At 48.7% G+C, this 23,369-nt stretch overlaps 1 protein-coding gene across 5 annotated transcripts; it reads right to left on the bottom strand.

Moving 5' to 3' along the window:
• Nucleotides 1-2,678: 2,678 nt before the first annotated feature.
• Nucleotides 2,679-20,524, bottom strand: h6pd (hexose-6-phosphate dehydrogenase (glucose 1-dehydrogenase)). Of its 5 annotated transcripts, none has more exons than XM_029248290.1 (6): nt 20,445-20,509; nt 18,171-18,264; nt 13,858-14,526; nt 13,399-13,516; nt 8,360-8,629; nt 2,679-4,950 (listed from the first exon to the last, which is right to left on the bottom strand). In XM_029248290.1, exons 3-6 carry the CDS (start codon nt 14,491-14,493, stop codon nt 3,602-3,604), a joined length of 2,373 nt encoding a protein of 790 aa, XP_029104123.1. In that variant the 5' UTR covers nt 14,494-14,526; nt 18,171-18,264; nt 20,445-20,509; the 3' UTR covers nt 2,679-3,601. The 5 variants fall into 5 exon arrangements, with proteins under 5 accessions (XP_029104123.1, XP_029104130.1, XP_029104141.1 ...); XM_029248297.1 differs by lacking the exon at nt 20,445-20,509 and adding an exon at nt 18,989-19,512; XM_029248308.1 differs by lacking the exon at nt 18,171-18,264 and having other exon boundaries at nt 20,413-20,524.
• Nucleotides 20,525-23,369: the final 2,845 nt, after the last annotated feature.

Below are 23,369 nucleotides of genomic sequence, written 5' to 3'. Positions count from 1 at the left end.
CAGAGCGCGTTTTCCTACCATCTATAGGCTCGGTAAACACGGGGTAATACCTGCGCGAAAAGGTACATTTGTAAAACAGAATGATAACTATTCATAACTGGAGGAGCGTTAAAGAAAATGTAGTGGCTGATGCAAAAAGACACAATTGTTGACACCTGGCCCAAAGCAATTATTGCATTTCACTGGTCAGAATATGCCTTAAAGGCAGTTTCATTTCTATAAGTACTGTATGTTGTTCTTTAAAAAAGAGGGTTGCGAAAACAAAAATACTGTACAGACTTCCCCCTGTCACATGGTTCAAACAGCAGTCAGTTGCTCACTCGCCTCACACCGTCTCCCAGACACTAACCATACTTCAGTTTGGAATATGCCTTAAAAACTGTATTTTTTACATACTTAATGGGATTACTAAATGCCTGGGCCTTTCAAAGACAAACTTCCACGTTCACTTATTTCAATACTCAACCACAAATGCAAAGTTTCAGATGCATATCGCAGTCCTTCTAGTTTATTGAAATGTTCCATGAAAGTTAAACAGACTTTTATTTGTATGCGTTCCGTAAAACGAAACAGACTTCCGAGTTTCCCCGTGATTCACGTTTCTAAGTACTAGCTCGTAAAGTGCTTACATAATTGCAAAAACAATGTTTTCTCTGTTCATGGATTCCTTTCTCGAGACGTTCTTCTGTTCTTTTCTCTAGGTTTATTCAGATCTGGTGTCACTATACTCCGTTCCCGAGTATTATTTAAACCTGCATACATAGTCATATCTGATTCCGCAGCTGGTAAACACCCATACTTTACCTGCGCGCAGAAGATGCCATGCCTGGTTTCTGCTACAAACGATGAAAAACATATGAAAATTAGTCCCCCCTCATAGGTTCAAACTACTGCGATCAATCTTCACTGAAAAGTATTAAAGTTAAAGCATGCGTGTGGATTTTTGGCACGAAACAGAACTTTCTGCCTTGTGTTTCATTAGGAACGATCCTTTTCTACAGAACTGAGAATGTATTTTTCCCAGGATTAATCCTCTGCAGAGCAGAACTAAAAATTACAGGCCAAGTGCAATTGCTCAGCAATCTTGTGGGCCTCAGGACACAAACAGGGCAGCAAGTTGTCTGGTGGTTAAGGCACAATGATATAGGAGTTCTGAGAGGAAGAGAACAAAAAGATCCAGCTGTAGGTATGACTGAAAATGTACGACTGCACACTCATCAGTGTGGGTGTGATCTCATCACAGTGTCTTGTGGTTTACCAGTTAGACGGGTGAACTTCCTGCTAAGAGATATTGCAAAGTTATAGCACAGCAGCAATCATCAAGTTTGCCACACAGTTTTGGTATGACAGCCTCCCCAGCTGGCGGTGGCTCCTTGATGGAGTAAAGGTTAGTCATAATCCCTAGTACGCCGGGTCCTCAATTTACGAGTGCAACTGGCACCCGAGACCTGTTCATAACTTGATTTGTTTGTACGTCCAGAGTCACTTTCACCGATATGTCAAAAAAGCACAATAAAGGGAGCCTTCAGTTTATTCATGAGTTTGTTTCTGTAAGAACCTCTGATAAAACTAGAATGACTTTAAAAAAAAAAAAGTCTCTAAATCTTTTATTTATATATTCCATTTTCAGCAACTGCTTGTCCAGTGCGGGGTTGAGGTGGTCCAGAGCCTATCCCAGAAGCACAGTATGCAAGGCATGGTACACTCAGGACAGGATGTTAGTCTGTCGCACAACTTTAGTTTCATAATCATTTTAACTTGAAACAGAAGTACTTTAAAATGATTGAATAAAAAAAAATATAATCTCCACAACCTCTTATTCAATGCTGACTGTTGACCTATTCATCCCATAAATACATGTGCAAGATCTGTCACCATCTGATGCGTCCAACTTCACTAGCTGCACAATTAATAAAAGATTAAAAATAGAAACCTAGAGCTCAGTTATTTGCTTCATAGGTTCTAAAAAAGTCTCAGATATAACCATTATAAATGAAAAGCTATAAACACCGGTGAACTGAGTTCAGTGAAGGCGGCTCCACGTTCCTGCTGTGTTTGGGTGCGTTTTACTGCCAACTAATGGCCGGATGCAGAAATGCAGGTTGCGCTCATTCCGTAAGAAAAATTTTAGAACAAACAAGGGAATATGATTAGAAACAAATTAACAAATGGGAAAAAGTTTGTGTCTTTGAAAACCTGGAACACAAACATTCATAACGCGACGGCCAAGTGTACCGTAAGCAGCGCGTCTCCTCGGTGCATTTCGTGTAGGCATATTGTACCTGTACCTCTGTACCCTCTGGGTAGGTGTCTCAGTGTCAACAGCCGAAACGTAAATAAAGCTCCGTTGTTCACCAGCATGACAGAACAGGCATCTTACCTTAAAGAGAGACCTCTAAAGACACTGAGATCACCTTCCCCTTCGAGCAGCTCATACAGAATTTACATGTTTCATCCTGCGTCACCATGAAAAATCTTTATACTTGAGACAGGGGCAAAAAAAGAAGCTCTTCTGCTTTATGTTTTTATGTGATCCACACGATAACGGTGCTAAATATTTCACATATCAAAAAGGCTCATAAATTTAAATGTGTGGATTCACCAGATCAATGTCACAAGAAGAACATACATGTGAACACAAAAAACAACAAAGCATTAAGATAACATGCACAACAGCGTTGAGTATTGTTATTTATTCAAATACAACTTCTGAAATGCTCTTTAACTGTTTATGTATCAAAGCATTTTTTTTTTGTTGGGCTGGAGCACCTGAAAGAGGTATTCAAAAACATATCACAGAAGTTTTCAGGATAAAAGAAATATCCTACACTAAAAAAAAAAAAAAGTCACTTTCAAATTTTCACCTAAAACAAATATTTCGTCATGAAACCAATGAGTAGCTCAGGTAGTAAAGGTGTCCTTGCAAAGAGCTGGTTGAGTCATACAGCTGATTCAAGTTCAAACGTTATTACCCAATGGCTATAACCCGAGTTTCTGATGATGGCTGATGTCATCCAGGTTATCTTTGCTGGCTGGCAAACGAACCCCTCCCACGGTCCCGTCACATGCTTACAGCTTGCAGGCCGTGCAAAATTCCTCCCTCGTGTTGTATTTTCCACACTGATAAACCAGTCAGCGCGGAACATTTCAGATCGTTTATCTTTCGTGTCTGACGGATACATAACTGCCCTTTAACAGCCATCAACGTTCAAAAACTGCACTAATTAGTACGATTTGCATATGAATAGTAAATTATTCGGATCCACTTTTTACACGCGTTCAACTTGTCCACACTCTAATGCTAATGCACCGAAATTGAGAAAATAAGCATGTGCCACCAAACCAAATACACGCACTCATACACCCACACAAAATCAAAATGTATGGAAAAATATATGTAGAACTGATTCCGACATATTTGGATCTAACACTGATCAAAAGTCAATCATCCCTGAAAATTGTCTCAGCGTTTGCAAAGGAGCTTCAGAAGGAAAGAGTCCTTTACAGAAGTTAAGGCGGAAACAGAATCACTTTGAAAGCGTTTGTGCCGTCACGCAGCGTCCCGGACTTCCAGCGTGAGAAAACAAACAGACGTAGGCCTTCATCCTAGGAGAGCTTCGTAGTCGATGTACCACACCAGCTTACCGCTGGCAGGTTTGATACCGGTGACGGGCCACTTCCGAGGGTCGTCTTTCACCCGGCTCAGCTGGGTGATCATCTCATGCTTCCCCCGACCGGTTACCAACACGGCCACCCTCCGGGCTCGGTTGATGGCAGCCAGCGTGAGACTCATGCGCTGGTGGGGCTTCGCGGGGCTCTCCGTCAAGGCCACCAGCTTGTCCCCGTGGGCTTCCAGCTGGGTGCCCTGGAAGAGCGAAGCCGTGTGGCCGTCGTAGCCCACTCCCAGCAAGACGAAGTGAAAGCTGGAACCGTTGACCAGTCGGGCGATGTCCCTCTCGTAGGCCAGCGGTCCGCCGTCCTCCTCCACGCACAGCCGCTGGTTGAGCTGCACGGGCATGGGATGGACGTTGAAGTAGGGCATCCGCACGTGCCGCAGCAGGTGCTCGTGCAGCGTGTGAAAGTTGGAGCTCGGCTCCGTCAGCGGCACGCAGCGCTCGTCCACCATCCACACGTGCGTGTGGCGCCAGGGGAAGGAGTAGTGGTGCACAGCGAGCCTCTGGAATAGAGCCAGCGGGCTAGAGCCACCCGACAGCGCCAGGTGGAACATCCCGCCCTCCGCTACAGCCTCCTCTGCGGATGCCTGTATGTCGGCCGCAAGCTGCCGTACCAGCTCCTCGGCCCACGCCGACACCATGTCTGAGTTGCGGTACTTGCCCTGCATCACCTGGAAGTTCTCAGCAGCTGCTGCTCCTCCACCCAGGTCCTGGGAGCTCAGAACCACAGCTTCGGTGGCAAAGGCGATGCCCCGCCCCTGCAGCTGGAAATCCAGAAGGTTATCGTTCGCGGCGCCGCCAGGGTAAACGCGCGGGACCTGGCGTGCCAATCTGTGCAGCAGGGGCGTCCAGAAGGTCCAGGACGCCAGCAGGTGCTCTGTACTGATGAAGTTATCCTTCCTGCCATGGAAGACCTGGGAGATGAGAACAGCGTACGCCTCCGTGTGCGGTGTGGGCACGTGGATGTAATAGTCCGACGGAGGCAGGCCGAACAAGGCTTCTTTCTGTCCCTTCACCTCCTTCCAGCCGTGGTCCGGCAAGGCCGGTTGAAACAGGTTCTTGCTCACAAGAATGGCTGGGTGCTGCAGGTCGCCATGTCCCACGTGGAATACAATTTGCCTGGGCCTGCAGTGAAGGCTGCCGGGGTCCTGGACGCAGAAGACCTCATTTCTGAAAAGAACACGAGCGTAGGACGCGCGCTCATCCAGCATTTTGCCCGACATCATGAAGATGGGAACACCCTCAAACTGGGCGTTGTCCACATAGACCACAACCCCTGAAGAAGCAGAGAAAAAGTTGATTGCTTTAACAAACAGCACAGACCACAAAGTAAGCTCCCTAACATTTGTAAACGCAGAAGTCACGTTGGCGACACCTGCGAAGAGAAAACACGGTAAACGCAAGGAGCTCACGCTCGTTCCACCGGTGCAACGAAAAATTCGCCGTTAACCTCATTTCTTTACTCTTCTCTACTGCTGCTTTTGCTGTGAAATCCCAACTTCAAGGTGCACGTGCTGTATGTTGAGGAAAGGGTGATCGTTGAGACGTGACCATGTGCGAACTGCAGATTTATGACCACGACTGCTGTCCAACCTATTGTCCCTTTCTGTGGGACCTGGCACCCACTGTCTATATATATATATATATATTTTTTTTTTTACACTACAGACAGAATACCTATTCAAGTATGCGTTATTAGCAAGTCAATCTATAACTGCATGGGGAGCCTTAGTAGCGCCGTCCTTTAATGCTACCGATTCCCAACAAGTCGGACGTCGGCAGGATCACAGAGGACAATATGCTGCCAACACGAGCTTTTGCGAGGAAAACCGTCAAAGCTCACGGGAATTCTTCCATAATATAACACGGTACCTTAACCGCAGCGTTAAGCACAGACTGAGTGCGAATCGGAAAAAGCTGCACCCGGTTCGCTCCTGCTGACTGAAAAAACAACAACCGTCGCCTCTGCTTCGGTACTGTGGGTAGGCTCACCGACAAACCAGATGCAAATCGGCGGCGTTCCGCTGAATATTAACTGGATCCCATTGTTAACATATTGCATTTACATATTTAGCCGGCGCTTCCTCCAAAGCGACTCAAAATATGTGCCGCTCAGAATTATTCACCTATTTATGCAGCCGGGTCATTTTACTGGAGCAATTCCGGGTAAGTACCTTGCTCGAGGGTACTACCGCTGGAGGTGGGATTTGAACCAGCAATCTTTGGGTGTCCTACATCACCAGCTGTCCCAGAGCTGGCAGAACAAACAGTTAGTGGTAAAGCTGTCGGTCGGAGGACCCCTAACCCGTAAATGGGCGTAACGGTAAATACGTGGAGGACCTTCCGGTGAAAACAGCCCAGTGTAAAGACGCACCTCTTCAGCACAGCAGGTAAAGAAGCTCGTGTCCCTGTTCCTGCTGTGCTCGGTCCAGCTCGGTCCAGCTCCGTCCACCTGCGTTGCTGTCTAAGCTGCTGTCCGTTTGTCTCTATGCATAGTAAGCACGTGTGCATCTCCTTCCCGCGTCCAACTCCCCGAGGTGAACTTCGCCGGGTTGAGTCGGAGCTTCTCGGCGGACCCGCTCAATATCACCTGCTAACCAGACAGGGGGGAGTCTGGCTGACCACTTGACCTCTCCAGAAACCGTTATAAAATATTTCTGCGTGTGTGTAATACTGGCATGCCCAGACGGGGCAGGCAGCCAGTTGGCTTTAGACTTTTCTAGAGTTTTTTTTTTTTTCTCCTCCTCCCCCTCCTCTGCAAGGAATACGAGGTCTGATTCCTCTCTCTCGCTGCCTTCTAGCCCCCCCAGAGGTACCGCGGTGAGACGGGTGCTATGCGAACGTCGTTCGGAACGGGCTGAATAATTCATTGTGATGAAACTCTAGCGCATTTCCCCCGTGTTAGAAGCAGAGTGTTGCTTTAACCTGCTCCCCAGTTCACATCCAGCCGCCGGCGCCCGTTTCAGCCATCTGGCACCAGGGCCACGCCGGGCGAGGCCTGCCACAGGCTGGCAGGGCCACCCATCTGACTCATTCGGATCTGGACATTTTTCCACCGCGGTATCCAAACACATCTCGCAACGCAGAACGTAATGAATGGGGGGGAAACCGGAATATTCCACGAGCGTAGAGCTTTTACAGGGATACGGTGGCACGGAAGGTAAAGTGGGCGCCACGCAGCTTCTGAGCCGCGCGGCGGGCACGGGGTTCGAGTCCAGCTCGGAGCACGTCGAGTTTGGATGCTTCTACCCACGTGCGGCCCCAGGACGCACACGGAAGAAAGCACTGGGAAACCACTTGCGCTCCTCCCTCGCCCTCGAAGCCACGCAAGTGGTCGCTATGAGCAGGACCGGACTCGGCGGCACACCCGTGCGTAGCTTCAGCGCCGGTCGTTGCGGAGATTCGCTGCGGATTTCGTCATCGGGGGATTCTTCGGTAGATCGGACAACGAAAAGCACGACGAAACGACGAAAAGCAAATGAAAAAAATCGACGAATTTCCCAGCTCGTTTGTGGACCGTGCGCTCGACCGCGTTCGGTTTAACGGGGGCGCGCGTCGAAGAGGGACTCGAGCTCACCCTCACGTGCTGTTTGAGGACGGAGCCAACGGGGGCCTTGGCCGCACCGAGCGAGGGATAGAGCTCCGTGGGATGTGCAGTTGGAAAAGAACACATGACAAGATGACGATGCGTTCAGGAAACAAAGTAGACTCCTTACCCTAAGGAGTGTTGCAGTGCAATGACTAAGCAGCCTGAAGCAGATTATATAAAAAAAAAAAAATATATATATATATATGAATGCATTTGCATTATCTAATATACACAAATGGTGACCAGGCACCCAGGTCTCTTTCAAACCAAGTCGCGCTTTCTCGGGTACTTTGCTAAGATCAATATTTACTCATGAAAATGAAGCGGAAACTTTCCCCGTTTTTTGAAACGCGTAACTTGCAAAACGAAAGCGGTCCGAGTCTGTCCTCCGGCCCAAGTCTAGACAGCAGGTGACCGCTTACGGTTAATAGGGCGTTTCGTCTTTAAAGGGAAGGACTCAAAATAATTAGACCAGCCAAAAATACTCTTGTGACGCTGTATTTCAGAAAGCGGTCGTTTCAGTTTAAGACACACGGGTGTGCCTGCCTGCGCTCCCTTCGTTCCTTATTTGCTTAGTTAATTAACGTGGACCGAGTCCAGATGGACTTAGATTGGTAGCAACGCATCAAATTGATCAAAACCTAGTCTGTGATCTAAGACACGCACCATCCGAAACCGCTTGTCCCATACGGGGTCGCGGCGAGCCGGAGCCTAACCCGGCAACACAGGGCGTAAGCCTGGCGGGGGAGGGGACAGACGCACCCGGGACGTGACGCCAGTCCATCGCGAGGCACCTCAAGCGGGACTCGAACCCCGGCCAAACCCGCCGTGCCACCGCACCCCCTTGCGAACGAATACGTTAACCGCAATTTTAAAGGAGCCGTCCTGAATAACTTTTTGGACGGAGCTTTTGCCAACAGTTTAAAAAAAAGAAAAAGAAAAACTGGAAAACCGCAAGCTCACCAGGGTTTATGCTCTGACCGTCTTAAGCACTTCACTAAAACTACATAAAAATAAAACCCAGCCTCTCTAATGTGAGCGAAATGCAGCCCGACACGACCGTAACGCACGCTCTGCTGCCGTATACAGTAGGCACCTGCGAAGGTGGGCGTGATGGTGACGTGGTCCTTGGTCGCATTCAGCTCTTCTCGGACCTCGGCGCCGTACGCCTGGTACTGGCCGATGACGGCACTGACCCGGTCCATTTGCTGCAAAGTGCTCAGGAGGCGCAGCTTGCGTCGCAGGATCTCCTGGCTGCCGCTCAGGTCGGCCGGCACCGTCATGGTCAGGAGGGCGAGCACCTCGGTCAGGTGGTTCTGCATCACATCCCGGATAACGCCGTACTGGTCGTAGAACTGAATCCTGCCTACGGCAAAAAGAGGCTTTGTCAAAAACACAGGCGTGTATATTTACGCACATTCACGTTTATTCATTTACCAGATGCTTTTCTGCAAAGCAACGTACATCTCGTAGTAACTACGGCACTCTATGCAAATACATTATGCGCACTTTTCGTTACATTTATTCATTCAGCTGATGCTTTTTTTCCTGACACAATTTAGAGTGTTAATCTACTTGACAATTTTTTTACCCATTTACGTAGGTAGGTAATTTTACTGGAGCAATTTAGGGCGGGTACCTCGCTTAAGAGTACTTCAGCTGGAGGTGAGATTCGAACCTGTAACCTTTGGGTTCAAAGGCAGTCGCACGAACCCCCACGCTAGAGTATATCACTGTATTTCCTCAAATGTTCATGATGATCTGTTTTTCTGTATACATTTACTGTATTTCCATGCTGCTACCTCATAAATTGCACTGGACAAAAAAAAAAAAAAAAAGGTGTGCTAAACAAATGTTTTAAAAAAAAAAAAAAAAAAAAAAAAAACTGTTCTGGACTTAAGTTAAAACATTAATATTTCAATTCCATTCTGAGAGATAGCTAGCAGAAAAAAAGTACAAAATACATGAGAAAGGTTTTGCTCGTCCTGCATACAGATTATAAATTAGTCTAATTCTGTATATTGCACAAGGGGGACGCGGTGGTTCAGTGGGCTGGACCAGGTCCTGCTCTCCCGGCTCCGGCGACCCCGTATAGGATAAGCGGTTCAGAAAGTGTGCGTTGCGGCGAACCGGAGCTTAACATGGCAACACAAAGGGCATAAGGCCGGAGGGGGAGGGGACACACACCCAGGATGGGACGCCCGTTCATCACAAGGCGCCCCAAGCGGGACTCGAACCCCAGACCTACTGGAGAGCAGGACTCAGCCAAACCCGCTGCACCACCGTGCCACCCCACCCCACTCTACTCTATAAATAACAAATCATTATAGGTCATTATTTAACACCAATTCACACAGGACCACGGTTGCAGCTAAACAAAGGTTAACAATAACGATATAATGACGCTCACAGCGCTGAGCCCATCTGAGATCAATAGTTACACTCTATTCCCATCTAGTGGTTGTTTGCCGCACTGTCAGCAAAAGGAGTGAAAATAGTTAAGATTCAACTCAGTGACCCATTTGAATCTATTCTTTTAACTGACACTTTTCTCCAAAGCGACTTACAGTGTTAAAGTACTTACAATTATTTATTCATTTACACAGCTGGGTAATTTTACTGGAGCAACTTAGGGTAAGTACCTTGCTCAAGGGTACAGCCGGAAGTGACTAGAACCTGCAACCTTTGGGTCCCAGGGCAGCAGCTCCATCCACTAGGCAACCAGCTGCCTGAAGTTGTATGAATATTCAGCTCAAAGGCTTTTTTCAGCTTAATTTCTGTGATTAATATAGAAAATTGCCACAGTTTAACTGAAACGCTGCCTGCTATACCATACTACAATTTTTCACTATATGCTACATTTGTCACAAGCAATAGAACTGGAACTAATTTGGCCCCTTGCCACATGAATGTTTGAGTTACAAATTTTTCAAGATACAAACATTTTCCAGCCCACTTTAAATTGCACTGTCTTCACTGTTGTATCCGGTAAAATTTCTGCATGTTGCGGGGCAAAAGCGGCCTATGATCTTACATTCTTTCATAGAAATCTGACGGTGGGGTGGGATTGGGGGGGGGCAGGAGTCTGGGACCATCTTAATTCAAGTTACACTCCACAGATTCAATAGCTCGTACCTGGAGCTTGTCGGTGCTGGCGATCGATAAAACGACGAGCGTTGCACTTCGATGGAATGGATTGGTCAAAAGTAGGAAAAGGAGTTTGTGGAGAGAAGGTATTTTAAATTTTAAGCAATTACATAAAAAGTAATTTACAAATGTTAATTTTAAAATGAACCGTCTTACAAAATATTTTTATTCGCTATAGCTATACGTCAAATTTGTACATGACCCAAGCCTTAAATAAACCCGGGAAAGTGCGTAGCATTAACTCGTCATTTATGATGTAAAAAAGCTGAAAGTAGCCAGAAGCTGGTGAATGTCGGACGCGATTACGTCGGCAATCGGGACCGATTAGAACACTGAGGAGATTACGTATTTTTTACTTTCAGTTATTTTAACTCAAATTTAACGTTTTTTGAAGATAATGAAAGTACTAAGGGTTCTACTGTGAGATGGACTTGCGCCCTGTCCAGGGTGTGCCCCCTAAGGCTCCAGGCTAGGCTCCGAACCACCGCGACCCTGCGCCGGACGAGCCGTTACCGATAATGGACTGACGGATGGAAGTGGTACAGAGTAGTTTTTATTTATTAAAGCTTTGTGAGAATAAGTGGAGGGAGGTTTCTGTCAGGCAGCTTTTATATATTGTCACGTAGGAGTAAAAATGACTTTGGAGCTGCTGACAAATGGAGCTGCAAACAGACTTTGCTCCTAGCTGTGTTTGTGGGGGGGGGGCAGAGCACACATGCAATTCAAAGGAAATGAAAATGTAGCGTGGGGGGTGCGGTGACGCGGTGGGTTGGACCGGGTCCTGCTCTCCGGTGGGTCTGGGGTTCGAGTCCCGCTTGGTGTGCCTTGCGACGGACCGGCGTCCCGTCCCGGGTGCGTCCCCTCCCCCTCCGGCCTTACGCCCTGTGTTGCCGGGTTAGGCTCCGGTTCCCCGTGACCCCGTATGGGACAAGCGGTTCTGAAAATGTGTGTGTGCGAAAATGTAGCACTAACCTTAAAGTGCACACAGGGTTATCAAACCGTGTTACAGGTTAACTACAGAGTACATTACAGCATGATCTAAGTTATAAGCCAAGCGAGCAATTTCAAGAAACCCTTGTCCCGAGCGGGGTCGCCGCGAAACGGAGCCTATCACGAAGACAACGGGAGCGAGGCCGATGGGGGCGCACCCCGGACGGGACGCCAGTCCATCGCAGGGCCACAACCGGACACCCGGGCGCACAGCCGGGCGAAGGTACCGGAGCAACTGCAGGGCAAACACCTTGCTCAAGGGCACCGCAGGCGGGGATCGAACCCGCAACCGTTGGAGCCAAAAGCAGCCGCTCCAACCGCAACGCCACCAGCCACCCCTATTAAGTTAACAAAACAAACTATACATTAAAGCACACACAGGAACTGGTATTTTCTGTTCCCAACGCGGCAGGAACGCAGCTCTGAGCGCTTCTCACAATTAAAGGGCAAACCGACACGTCCTTTTCCATTTTACATTTGGCAGAAGGGATGTGTAGCGGAACACAGAACGGAAACTCGATCCCGATTTTCGGCGCAGCTTTCTCGTAAATCACGCGTACGCGCAGCGGTAATAAAAGGGATACATTTCCAAACTGCAACGTAATATGAATTTTGGCACCGATGTGCTTCCGGAGCCGCGCGCACCGCTGCCGCCGCTCGCTACGGCGTGATCGAGACGGCCTCCGCTCGGCGGCCTTCCCTTAGGAAGAAGCTCCGCCTGCACGGCGGCGCCGGAATGTGCCGAAAGCGCCGTCGCTGCTGCCGAGCGGCTCCGCGGACGGCGCGCCGGCCGCACTCCTCTTCCCTCCCACCGGATGCTCGCAGATAAGAGGGCCGACTTGCGTAATTCCGGCACATCGGAACGTGCTCGTTTGAAGCCTGGGCTCCGCGGCCCCTTCGTCGCAACACTGTTTGGGAATGCGGTTCGGCGCTCGTGCCACGTACGCAGGTTCTGAATTACGCTCATATTTCTTAACCCTGCGCAAGACCCTTCCTTAAGTTCGCTCCTAAAAACGCAACCTATTTTAAGTCAAACGAGAGCTATTTGCATTTACACGTGAGACAGCCGATACGGAACACCGCTGCTGCACGAGTTGCGTTTCCCACGCGTGGCTTCATATAGCAACCCTGGTTATGGCCCACAAAAGCATCACTGGAACTGCTCCCAGATATCTACTGGACTTGATCATCCGCTACGCCCCACCAGACTGCTACGCTCCTCCAGCTCTGCCCACTTGGTGGTCCCGCGCACGAAAGGTCCAAAAGCACGGAGGTTCTCGGTTCTGGCTCCGTCGTGGTGGAACGACCTCCCCCCGTCACTCAGAACTGCTGAATCCCTGTCCACGTTTAAAAAGGGTCTTAAAACTCACCTCTTCCGGACTCATTTCGCCAATCGTCTCTTAAATTCACGCAATACGTACTACGACTTTGAGATCAAACCTCTAAAACAATGGAGAAACCTTTACGCAGCTACTCCTGTCACGTAACGTAAATGTTATATATATATTACTAGGAAGGTGATTTGGAATTGCGGATATTCCGATAAAGTTTTACGCAGCTACTTGTGCGTGAACATTGGTTCATATGGTGGAGAGAAACAAACTAACTGCACTTAAGAATCGTGCGTCTGCATCTATGTCTCTCTTTCTCCTAACGTGATGCACGCATTGCATTTTCTACGAGACGTACGTCGCTCTGGAGGAAATACGCGTAAATGAAACTTGGCAAGGCATACGGCAAGAGCTTAGACGGATGATTCAAAGACGATTCATTTCAAACTCCGTGTGCAGAAAATGACTGGACGAGGGTTCGGAAGCGAAGCAGCGTCGCGGCGGGACTTCCACGAGGAGGGAAAAAAATTTCCACGAAAACTCACAGTTTTACAGTTTCGCTTGTGTAATGCAGCAGCGCGGCATTTCGCTCTGCTCGATTCACGGGGACGCGAAGATACCAGTACGTCCCAAACGTCACGTCTACGGAACGGAGAGGAAGAAGCACCTTTAACATCCAGGGTTTCCTTCAGGACGATCTCGATTCGCTCAATATGGTGCTTGTTCCAGATGGGCTCCAAGGACTTCCGGTTGTCTTTCCTAAACTGCAAGATCTGAGAGACGACCTTTGGAAAAAGAGCAGAGAGAAACGAACGTTAACGTGAAGGAGTGACGAAAAGGACGCGACGGGTGCCAGCCGAGAACGGGCTCCGAGCCGTCTCCGCGCGGCCGCCGGCTGGCGCTCGGTCCAAACCCGCCTTCCGATGCCGCACAGAGCCACGCGGCGTCAAACGCCGACCGGGGAGCGACGGAGACCCCGCCGACGGGGCCCGAGCAACTGAGACGGCGGACAGGCGAGCGTACGCACGGCTACCTAACTCGTGCCCTGCGCCAACGAACTTTAAAGAGAGGACGGCGCCTTCTTTCGGGTGCGACCTCAGCATTAAGAGGAACGCCGGCATCTCACCTGCTTGCCCAGGTAATGGTCTATTCTGTACATCTCGTCCTCCCTCAGCGACTTTGCGAGCTCCGCAGCCAGATCCTGAGCGCTGTCCAGGTCGCGTCCGAACGGCTTCTCCAGCACCACCCGGAGCCAAGCCCCGGGGCCGGGTCGGCAGCTCCGGTTCACTTTGTCGGCGATGTCGGCGTACGCGAACGACGGCACGGACAGGTAAACGATGCGGCCGGCTTCCGCCAGGTCCTCCCGCGCCAGCCGAAGCCTGACGTCCTCGGCCAGGGCGGCGTAGTCCTCCGCGGCGTCCAGCCGGCGGTACTGGGCCAGCTTCGGGAACCGATCCTTCAAGAGCGCGCATCGTTCTTCGGAGACGCCCGAGGGGCACTCCAGGCCCTTCAGGATCCGGAAGAGCGCCGGCGCGCCCTTTTCGGCCTCCGAAAGAGCGCCGCCGTAGAAGGAGAAGCTGTGGCCGCTGCCGACCTGCTCAGCATACAGCTGGAAGAAACCCTGCCACAGGTACTTCTTGGCCAAGTCGCCGGTGGCGCCCACGACCACCACGGACACGTGGCCTTTGTCCCGCCTGGCCGAGGCCTCCCGCACACACGCGTGGGACAGGAGCAGCAGCAGAGCGAACGCCGTCCGCCGCATCGTCAGCCCGAGGTGACTTCCGCAGCACGCGCCCTGGAGGTGGCAACAAAGCAGAAAGCAGCGAACACCTTCAACACGTTTCCCTCGTCCTCATCCGAGGAACCTCAGTGCAAGAGCCCCACATACCTTTGCAACACCAAAAAAGCGACTGACAAGGTAAAGGTTACAACTACTGACCCATTTATACAGCTGGGTAATTTAGGGTAGGTACGGGGGGATTGAACCTGCAACCTTTGGATCCAAAAGCACTAACCTTAACCACTACGCTCCCAATTAACCTTAACACAGATGCGCATTTTCAGAACCGCTTGTCCCATACGGGGTCGGGGGGAACCGGAGCCTAACCCGGCAACACAGGGCGTAGGGCCGGAGGGGGAGGGGACGCACCCGGGACGGGACGCCGGTCCATCGCAAGGCAACCCAAGCGGGACTCGAACCCCAGACCCACTGGAGAGCAGGACCCAATCCAACCCCCCGCGCCACCGCACCCCCTTAATACAATCGTACACATTTATGCGTCCCCCGTAACACTGGCCTTCTGCTCCCGCGCTCGTCTTAGCATCTACACGGAAGATTCTGTTTGCTTTTCCGAGGTGCGACGAGGCATTTCTATCAAAGCGCGCCGGAGAAACGTGACCTGGCCAATAAAGGGGGTCGTTCTCAACTTAATTCTAAAGGGAACGTATTGTGTCAGGAGCGCGTAATATTTACAGACGGCGCCTGTCCGTAAACTCGACGAGTCTTACCAAAGGGTAGATTTTATAGGGTGCTACGGAAACAAATAAGCAGAGAGAGTGCGTTAAGCGCTCGTCCACTCGTGACTTTCGAAGATGCAGTTTTTTTTCCCTTCGTGAAACGATCGGCCAATTCAACAAAACTGTTTTTCAAAAGGTAGCTGCCACAGCAAACCTCCGTCTGGGAATTTTACTATTTATTTATAATAATATATTTGGGCCTATGGAACAAAGAAAAAAGGATAACTGTGATTTAAAAGAAGACTTTAAGAGGAAAAAGCCAAGATTGTTACCACTTTCTTTTTTTTTTTTTTTTAAAAAAAGGGATTTTTTTTTTGCATTATTTCAGAATATAAAGAAGCATCAGCAATGACACGTCATAAAAAGCAAAACAGTTGTACAAATGCTGTTTTCCAAATGAAGCGCAATAAAGAAAAACAGATCTGTCGTCAAGTGGGGCCCAGTCCTCTGAGACGGAGAGGTTAGTGAAGGTGTTTCACTGGACTGCCGCCAGAAATGTGAAGTGATGTCCCTGTCAATGGTTTTATTATTTTTCTTCTTATTATTAATTTATTTATTTTATCAGAGACAAACATGCAGAAGTGAGTCCGGAAGACGTGACTTTTAAGACCCTTTTTAAATATGGACAGAGATTCAGCAGTTCTGAGTGACGGGGGGGGAGGTCGTTCCACCACGACGGAGCCAGAACCAAAAACCTTTGCGCTTTCGGACCTTTTGCGCGTGGGACCACCGAGCGGGCAGAGCTGGAGGAGCGTAGCCGTCTGCTGGGGGGTTTAAGCGCTGCTCGGCATCACGGCTCTTTCGCCGGGTTCTGGGTCGGACCAAAGCGGTAAAACAAGCCCTTCGAACATACCAGAAATGTCCAGAATCTCATTTTTACCGCGATTTCCCTTTCACGCAGCAGAATAACCGAAAGCAGATAATTAGAACTGAGAAGCTCTCTCACAAGCTGCACAAAGCCCCTCCTCCCCTCTTATTTAATAATTCATCATTATTACTTTAGCACATATCTGATGCATAAATATTTCATAAGTTCTCTTACTAAGGCTTTTCAGAGGTACATAAATGCAGGCAAGCACCTTTTACCTTCAAATCATCTCGCATGGACATTGTATCTGTATATTACAGGGTACTAACACGGTACATACAATTTACACAAAGTTGTATTTGAACACCGTGCTAAGAGGAAAAAAATTAATTTAAAATAAAATAAATAAAATAAATAAATAAACAGTTTCCGTTGAGAAGCTTCCGCAGAAACCTTCGTTCTCCCTTCGCATCCGAGTCGAGCTAAACAACAGGGTTGTCTGGTTCAGACCGGCCTTAATTCGGCGAGATTAAATAATTCATCTGATACCCAGATTTCTCCAGAATTATGAGTTCTATTGATGATTCCAAAATGTGGAATGTAGCGAAGCGTCTACATCAAAAACATCTTTGTAGTTCAGGAAATAATTCCACTGAATATGGGCGGCACGGCGGCACAGCGGGCAGCACTGCTGTCGTCTCAGAGTAATATGTTTCGTATGGGAGTAACGTGTCATTGTCCCAGTGTTACACTGGTTAGGAATACACACACACACACACACACACACATCTTCAGAGCCGCTTGTCCCATATGGGGTCACGGGGAACCGGAGCCTACCCGGCAACACAGGGCGTAAGGCCGGAGGGGGAGGGGACACACCCAGGACGGGACGCCAGTCCGTCGCAAGGTACCCCAAGCGGGACTCGAACCCCAGACCCACCGGACAGCAGGACTGTGGTCCAACCCACTGCGCCACCGCACCCCCTGGTTAGGAATATTTTATATTTATTTATTTAGCAGACGGTTTTCTCCAAAGCAACTTCCAATGAACTCTGTGTAGTGTTATCAGCCCACACACCTTATTCACTGCGGTGATTTACACTGCTAGATACACTCCTTACACTGAGTCACTCGTCCATACATCAGTGGAACACACTCTCTCCGTCACTCACACCACGGGTGAAGCTGAACAGCATATCTTTGGACTGTGGGAGGAAACCAGAGCACCCAGAGAACACGCAGACCCCCGCACAGACGGAGCAGGGATCGAGGCTACTCGCTGCGCCACTGTGCCGCCCACGCAATCAGTTTCCCGAAACCGAATCCTGCATTCCAGCACAAATAGCAGTAACGCGATAAACACACACCGCGTTTCTGGGAAGCGAATTGGGAAAGTTAACACTGACTGGTACACTGTCATGCAGCACCAGACTGCTGCGTTGTTTGATTTGGATTCAGTCCAGCCAAATTCTCCTGCATGAGACAACGTGCAAGTAACCGTCAGTACTCCAAAACATCATTCATAACACACACACACACACACACACACACCATCTGAACCACTTGTCCTATACGGGGTCGCGGGGAGCCAGAGCCTAACCCGGCAACACAGGGCATAAGGCTGGAGGAGGAGGGGACACACCCAGGACAGGAGGCCAGTCCATCACAAGGCACCCCAAGCAGGACTCGAACCCCAAACCCACCGGAGAGCAGGACCTTGTCCAAGCCACTGTGCCACCACACCCCCCTTACATCATTCATAAGTTTAATTTTATTTAACATGAGTAGAAAAATGGCAGCAATTACTTAACAGGGTTTGTGCAAAGTGGGGTCGCGGTGGCGCAGTGGGTTGGACGGGGTCCTGCTCTCCGGTGGGTCTGGGGTTCGAGTCCCACTTGGGGTGCCTTGCGACGGACTGGCGTCCCGTCCTGGGTGTGTCCCCTCCCCCTCCGGCCTTGCGCCCTGTGTTGTCAGGTTAGGCTCTGGCTCCCCGCGACCCCGTATGGGACGAGAGGTTTCAGATGGTGTGTGTGTGTGGGTTTGTGCTCCCTGGTAAAGGCAATAATGGGTTCTCTGGAGTTCGGGTTATTACTCCAAACCACGGTACACGTTACCGCAGTCCAAGTTCTCCACACGATTCGCTTAATCCCAGTCACTTTGTGCGTCGACTCAATTATTCAGAGGCGCTTCCCTGCTTCCTGCCGCACACTGAAAAACAGAGTGAGAAGCGCGGTAAATAGTTAATAGCCTCAGAAGCGCGCTACTGGAAAAGAAAAGCCGTAAGAGTCACCGCAAAACGCTTGTGCAATCTGAACTTTTACACCGTGCGGCAAACAAGAGTGTGTGCAGAGCAGTCGTCACTGCAAACAGGAACACAGATACCGGACTGGATAAGCAAACATGCACCTTGTATAAATATTCCCAAACGGTTCAACGAATAAAATGGGAACTAACGTGGAAAAAGTATCTGTTAGGCAAATAACTGATATTAATGTCCTTAACACTTTTAAACTCACACAAATGGGATATGATGAGTGTTTTTCTATTAACTGAAAATAAGGAACATACGTTTTCAGTTTACATATGTATTTGGCAACAGGCCAGAATTTTTTTTTTTTTTTTTAATATATATTCTACATTAATTATGCAGCAACTCTGCTGATCCAAAATAAGTGATGTTAGCAAAGTCATTTTGTCAAGACTGCTAAGATCAGTACAATTAATTACACGACATTCACTTTAGCACTGTCATGCATCACAAATTATATAATTATACAGCTATTATTATGCAGCATGAGTGTAACAGGAGTGGGTCGTTTCCTCCAGTGCCCCCCCCCCCTGGTTATTTGTGAAAAATTTCATTAAGTACTACAGATAATATTTTTGGGCCCAGACCCCGGTGCCTGGAGTTGCGCCACTGCAAAATACATACCGTATCGTAGAGCCGTGGCCATAAACGATGGCGCTGGAACCGAAACATGTCAGTTGCGCCCCCGTTATTTTTCCAGAGCACATGAGTGCTGGGAGATGCCTTCTCCAGCTGCTCCACTTCTCGTCCCACACGTGTGGGCCAGGAACACAGCAGGCGTTCGGTTCGCTGAGCGTCATTCCCACGAAAGTGTTCGATATCTCCAAAACAGCTGGATTTAGCCCACCTCCTTTTTTTATTATTTATTTATTATTCCAACGCATATTGAGCACCTACCTTAAGAATAACTTTAACCAAAACTACAATGATGGTTACCGTTATCGTTGCAATTTCTTTTTTTGTTATAATTATTTTGCAGAACTTTTTAAATGTTTCAAACAGACAAGCACTTTTACGGTAACAGAACATCCCCTGTACAATCCGCTTTGTACATTTTGCTGCATGCCAAGTTGAATATCTTCTATTAAATCAACAGATTGCATTTCAACTCTGTGATGTTTACATTTATTTATTTAGCAGATATTTTTCTCCAAAGCAATTTACAATGGATACTATGTAGTGTTACCAGCCCACACATCTTATTCACCGCGGTGACTTACGCTGCTAGATACACTACTTACACTGGGTCACTCATCCATGTATCAGTGGAGCACACACACACTCTCTCTGTCACTCAATCACACACTGTGGGTGAACCTGAGCAGCATGTCTTTGGAGTGTGGGAGGAAACCAGAGCACCCAAAGACATACTGCTAGATACACTACTTACACTGGATCACTCATCCATACATCAGTGGAACACACACACACTGTCTCTGTCACTCAATCACACACTGTGGGTGAACCTGAACAGCATGTCTTTGGACGGTGGGAGGAAACCGGAGCACCCGGAGGAAACCCACGCAGACACAGGGAGAACATCATGCAAACTCCCGTTAAGGTTAATGCAGTAATGAATGCATAAAAAAATAAGTTAAGTAACTTAAATTACTACGTTAATAAGTTATAATGCATATCATGTGTACAGAGAGACTGGGAATCTACCCTTAAAGTTTAAGTGATACATCATGATCATGATCATGATCATGATCATTCGGGTCCTACGCAGAAACACGCACACCGCTCCACCTGTGCAACGCACGCAGCACGTGAAGTTCACGGTTCAAGCGCAGCCCAACTCATCTTTAAAGTTTAAGGTGACGATCAGTCAGCGTGTTAACGAGAGCGGCGCGCGGCTGCAGCGACCGGCGCACGAGCCGATGCACCTGTCACTTCAGCCGCGGCGCCGCGCAGTCCGCTGACAAACTAAGCCTTGTTTCCACATCATTTCCGCATGTCCGGAAAACGTGACACATGATGATATCCTCATCATGGCTCTGCTGTGGAAATTAATTTGATGGGGGAGAAAAAATAAAACTGCGACTCACATTTATTTCAAAGTGCCGCGTGTAGCCCCTACCTGTGCCCAACGTGACACGCTCTCGAGAGCTTCCAGCGCGCTCCGACTCGAGGAGGAGGCTGTCCTCGCTTCCTAGCCAGAGCGCGCCCACGTGACAAGGATTTCCGGGTGACGTCACTAGGCCGGCTACGCAAACAGACGCTGACGTCATCGGCGTTGAACGCATACCCGAGGCACCCGGTGAGGCCGGCGGCGGGAGTAGGGATGCGGGCAGTTCAGGGCTCCCTGGCCGGTGGTGCAATTTTCAACCGCCATTTGGAACAGGGTATTATTTCAGACAATTTATATTAATTACGGGGGTGCAGTGGCGCAGTGGGTTGGACCACGGTCCTGCTTTCCGGTGGGTCTGGGGTTCGAGTCCCGCTTGGGGTGCCTTGCGACGGACTGGCGTCCCGTCCTGGGTGTGTTCCCTCCCCCTCCGGCCTTACGCCCTGTGTTACCGGGTAGGCTCTGGTTCCCCGTGACCCCGTATGGGGCAAGCGGTTCCGAAAATGTGTGTGTGTGTGTGTGTGTGTATATTAATTACATTTATTGCAGACTGTTTCTTCTCATCATGAAGAAAATTGATTATAATAAGGTAGTAGTTGTAGCTGATTAGGGCTGCTACCGAGTCCAGATTCCAATCTGATACAGTAAGAATGCACTGCTGCATAAATAGGGGAATCTTTGTAAACTTTCTCTAACATTTAGCCAGATAAACCTCGCACTTTAGTGTCCAAAGTCACCTTGGGCGAAGGTGCGAGGTTTATAGAACAAATTAATTTACCTACCACTCACACAGGTTATGGACTATGAGTTATTTGGAAATATGTCAGTGATGCAGAGTTGTTACAAGAAGTTAAATTTAATTTAATGTGTGATGCTCTGGAAATGGAAGGAAAAAAAAAACGTTTTAATAACGTTGTTTTTGATTGTAGACGTGATGAGGAAAAATAAAATCACCGTAAGAAGCAATAAGGAAATGAGCAAAGTTCATTGTTGAGCGGGCTGCCCAACCGTCCTCAAAGTACAGTACAGTACAGTACAGTAGTGTTAATGAGATACTGAATGGCAACAGCGCCCTCTCTTGGTAGACCGTCGCACGTAACCAAACGCACGCGCGTAATTTCACAAACTTTGGCAAGTACGGCGTGTTTTTACTGTCACTCTCTTCCCGAAATTTGCTTATAGAGTTTGCAAAGTTGAAAAACATTAAGGGTACACTGAGAAAAATGTGAAAAGTGCCTTCAAGTCAAGTGGTAAAGTTCTTTTCCCATACGGACAGACAGTGGCCGAAGATTTCTCGTCGTTAATCAAATCCCTTGTACATTTTATAACCCATTGAACTATATAGGAACATACATTATGCCAATAATAATGTATGTATATGCATTATTAATAATATTTATACAGAACAAGGTGTTGAGCTAGAATACGCATAGAATATTTTGCGTGACATACCACTTATCTGTCCGTAGCTATTTCATACAGCAAGATAATTCAGATTACTTGAGTAACGCCTACATAGTACATACACTGGCAAATAAAAGTTATTGACTAGGAATAATATATAATATTTCCCTTTATTCTACCCCAGTAACCAAATCGCAACACATCTGAGCCTTATGGAAGATTATGGAGAGGGGACTGAGACGGTTTTTTTCACCATTATTATGAAAAACAAACGGACAGAATGTCTCGTGGAATAATAATGGCGCTTTAAGTGCAATGATAAGTCCTGCACGCTTGTAGAGGCTGTGCCCCAAAGCTGTTCTGTCAGCTTTTATTGGTTCGAAGCCCACGATGACACTTCGCCCTGGTGTTCGGCAAGTCTCCCGTAGCTGCTTGTAACATGCAAGTTGCACTTCTGAGGCATATTTCTTATGTAAGATGATGACCCCCTCCCCTCTGTCATACACTGAATATCGACAGAAAGGTGAACTTATTCTATTTTCCTCCATTTATTAATGCACGGCAGTAAAGTAGTCGGCGAACCATTACAATATTAGCAGACAAATATTTCGGACATCTACAAAAAAATGGAGGGAAGCACGCGGCTGCCTCTTCGCTGGGTAGGTGCGGCGCGAGCCGTGCGCGCGGGCACTGGCGGTGCGGCTGTCCGAGCGCGAGCGCGGCGCGTGCGTCCCGTCTGCGCACCGCTCGTCCCCGCAGCGCGTCCCCGCAGCCTTCAGACAAGTTGCGACTTGCCCGGGCGAGCGGCGCTCGAGTCCCGCCTTCAGGCTCCCAGATCGCAGGATCGCCTGCCTGCCTGCCTGCCTGCCTGCCTGCCTTCGCATGTCCAGCTCGGTCTCTGCGCGTCGAGGAGTCACTGAGCGCCCGTGAAAGAGCGCGGAGAACGGCGGCAGCGCGCGGCGGTAACGCTAACGGCTCTTCACCTACACTCACACCTCCCGGTAAAAGCTCGCGCGCGAGCAGGAGCACGAGCCCGCGAGAGAGACACTGAGGCGGGAAGCTGCGTTAGAACCCGCAACCCAACCAACGCTGCGGGAGGTCGGAAAGGACAGCTCGACATCGTGTGTCATGGGTCCGACATATATATATACTCTTAATATTTCAGTTATCAGTAGTTTATGAACATAAAGAGAAAGCAGGCGCTCGCTGTTTGCTGGTTATTATATTGCGAAGAGAAAAAGTATGCTGAAACCTGAGGTGTGACCGTGGCTAAAAGTTTACCTGACGTGATGGTGGTTGTGTCTTTTTTTTTTTTTTTATCGTTTTATCCAGGTGTCCTTTTGAATAGTGTTTTAGGGGCCCACTGGAGTTAGACGTTATATATTAAAAGTTTTTTGTGTGTACAATACAATGTGTCTGCGGACTCAGGATTTTTTAAACACACTGTGACTGTCACTGAGATTTAGAAAAAAAAAAAGCCTTTTCCCCCACCAAATAGAACATTTCTGCAGTCTAAATCCAGTTCTGACGTAG

Source organism: Scleropages formosus, chromosome 2, assembly GCF_900964775.1.
Source record: "Scleropages formosus chromosome 2, fSclFor1.1, whole genome shotgun sequence".
Taxonomy (NCBI): Eukaryota; Metazoa; Chordata; class Actinopteri; order Osteoglossiformes; family Osteoglossidae; genus Scleropages; species Scleropages formosus.
The sequence above is the reverse complement of the archived record's forward strand: the minus strand, read 5'-3'. Positions and strand labels throughout refer to the sequence as shown.